The sequence below is a fragment of the Sinocyclocheilus grahami genome, unplaced genomic scaffold, assembly GCF_001515645.1.
Source record: "Sinocyclocheilus grahami isolate Dianchi unplaced genomic scaffold, SAMN03320097.WGS_v1.1 scaffold1919.1, whole genome shotgun sequence".
Lineage (NCBI taxonomy): Eukaryota > Metazoa > Chordata > Actinopteri > Cypriniformes > Cyprinidae > Sinocyclocheilus > Sinocyclocheilus grahami.
Window position 1 is genome coordinate 77,870 of NW_015507098.1, and position 2,143 is coordinate 80,012.

General features: G+C 42.1%; 1 protein-coding gene across 1 annotated transcript in view; it reads right to left on the minus strand.

The window, feature by feature from the left end:
• LOC107573327 (importin-13-like) overlaps positions 1-2,143 on the minus strand; it is a 44,122-nt gene that overhangs the window by 35,752 nt on the left and 6,227 nt on the right. The window contains exon 2 of the mRNA XM_016259768.1: positions 365-975. Within this exon, the coding sequence (XP_016115254.1) occupies positions 365-975 (611 nt within the window). The remainder of the gene's footprint in view (positions 1-364; positions 976-2,143) is intronic.

The following is a 2,143-nucleotide window of genomic DNA, read 5'->3' on the forward strand; positions in this document are numbered from 1 at the left end:
AAAAAAAAAAAAAATTTCCCTTCCATTTTCTTCAAGCGAAATACCATTTTTTTTATTTCTTTTGATTTTGGGGTGAAATGTGATGTCCAGGACATTTACTTAACAGACTTTGTGTGATTTCAGCCATATTAAGAAAATAATGCAAAATACAGTTCCTTGGCCAGTGGAAAATATTTATGGCGGGTACATTTTCTCAATTCACTAGCCATGGCTAAATAGGTGAAACATTAAATTTGGACCCTGCCTGGTGTTTTGTAGATGTTTAACCTCAACTGGTTTTGTATATTTTCAAACAGCTCAGTTTCTCTCTCACTTCATTGCTTTTCTGCCCCATTGCATGAGTACTGCAGTGCTAAATGCTGACCTCTGTGAGTCGGGCTGTGAGATGGTGTTGACGATGGCCTCCACAGCCGTATCGAACAGCTCCGGATCCGACAGCGCCGTGAAACTGGCCTCGACCAATCCCTCGCTCTCGTTCAGAGGAACGTCCAGCAGAACCCAGCTCGACAGACACTTGAGCACACGGGCCTTCACCAGCGGCGGAGAGTCCGGCTGCCGTAACAGCTGCTGCAGGAGCGGGTAAACAGCCGTCCACTCGCGGCCCAGAGCACCCCGCACCTCTCCCTTTCGGTACTGCGGCAGCCGGCTGGTCTGGAACTCCTCCGGGAGAACCGTGAGGAGCTCCAACAGGGCCAAACATCTTGCGCGTCCATCCACCTCGCCTCCTTCCTCCTGAAACATGTGCACCATCTCTGACACGGCCCCCGGCCACACCTCGGGCATCATGTTGAGGGCGAGGGACGCCAGCGCCACACACAGGCGGGTCAGGACGATCTTAGAGCCGGAGGCGAAGCGAGCGATCTGAGAAAACAGCTGCTTTTTGAGCGTATCGTACTGCTCGGCGGGGATGTCGCCCCAGTAGCGGGAAATCTTGGTGTGAAGGGCGCTGGCGCCAAAGTATTGGATCTCTGGAACCTGTGGAGATAAAGGAAGAGATGCAGTCTTTGATTGTGTTTCTCTTTAATAGATTCCTTGGAGAAGAAATCAGATGAGATGTACACAACACATAAAGCCTTCTTGCATCATTAGTCGGCACAGTTTGTGTTCAGTGCGTCGCAACTAGGGCTGGGTGATATGGCCAAAAATAATATTACAATATTTTTTCCATATCACACAATATCAATATTTAGCACAATATTAATTTACCATTAATGGCGAAGGAAATGAATGTAAACACACTTGTTTGTTCACAATTAAACTCTACAGAGTAGCTACCTTGTAATTTATGGCCCTATGAAATTTGTTTTATTTTGCCCGAAATTCTATGTTTTCCATTCATTTTTTTCTGGATTCTGTGTTTTATGATTCAATACAACTTTATAATAAAAAGTCTAATTAAATGAGTTAATAAAACTTCAACAATTTAATTTACAACAAAACACCGCATTTTTATTTTTTATCAAATAAGACGCTGCACAACAAAATACTATAAATAAATGGAAAAAATATCTTGGTTGAATGACATTTTAGTAGGGCTGGGTAAAAAAATATCGATATCTCAATTTTAATCGATTCTCATTTTTACGAAACGATATCGATTCTTAAATCCAATCGATTAGTCTACCCTGTTTTCAGTCAATGGATGTAATATTGAAGCTCACCTCCCATCCAATAAATCGCAATAAGCATTGTGCGTTGGTACTTTTAATATGAAACGGTCTCAGATTTCAATTTATGTCCATTGTATTGCAGTATTCAAACAATAAATGCCGTTTTGGCGCTGTTTGATGTGGAGTGGAAGATCGCTGTAGCGCCTCAGTTCAACAGCAGCACGAGGCGCACATGAACTAATAATCTCCTCCACATTAATACCAGTTTCAGCACAAAATAAACATGACTAAACATCTGAAGGTAAGTTAAAAGAAAGAATACAACTTTACAATCCGTATCCTGTCTCATGTAATCGCTCAATCAGTGTTTCAGCCGCACAAAGACGTCAATTTAACAACTTGTATACAATTCATGTAACATCACATTTACCTCAGAAGGCATATTTGGTAAACAAACTCAATAGTCAGCCAGAAAAATAAACTGTAGCGAGGAGCATTTTGCTAAATATATGCACCATATACAGTGGGTACGG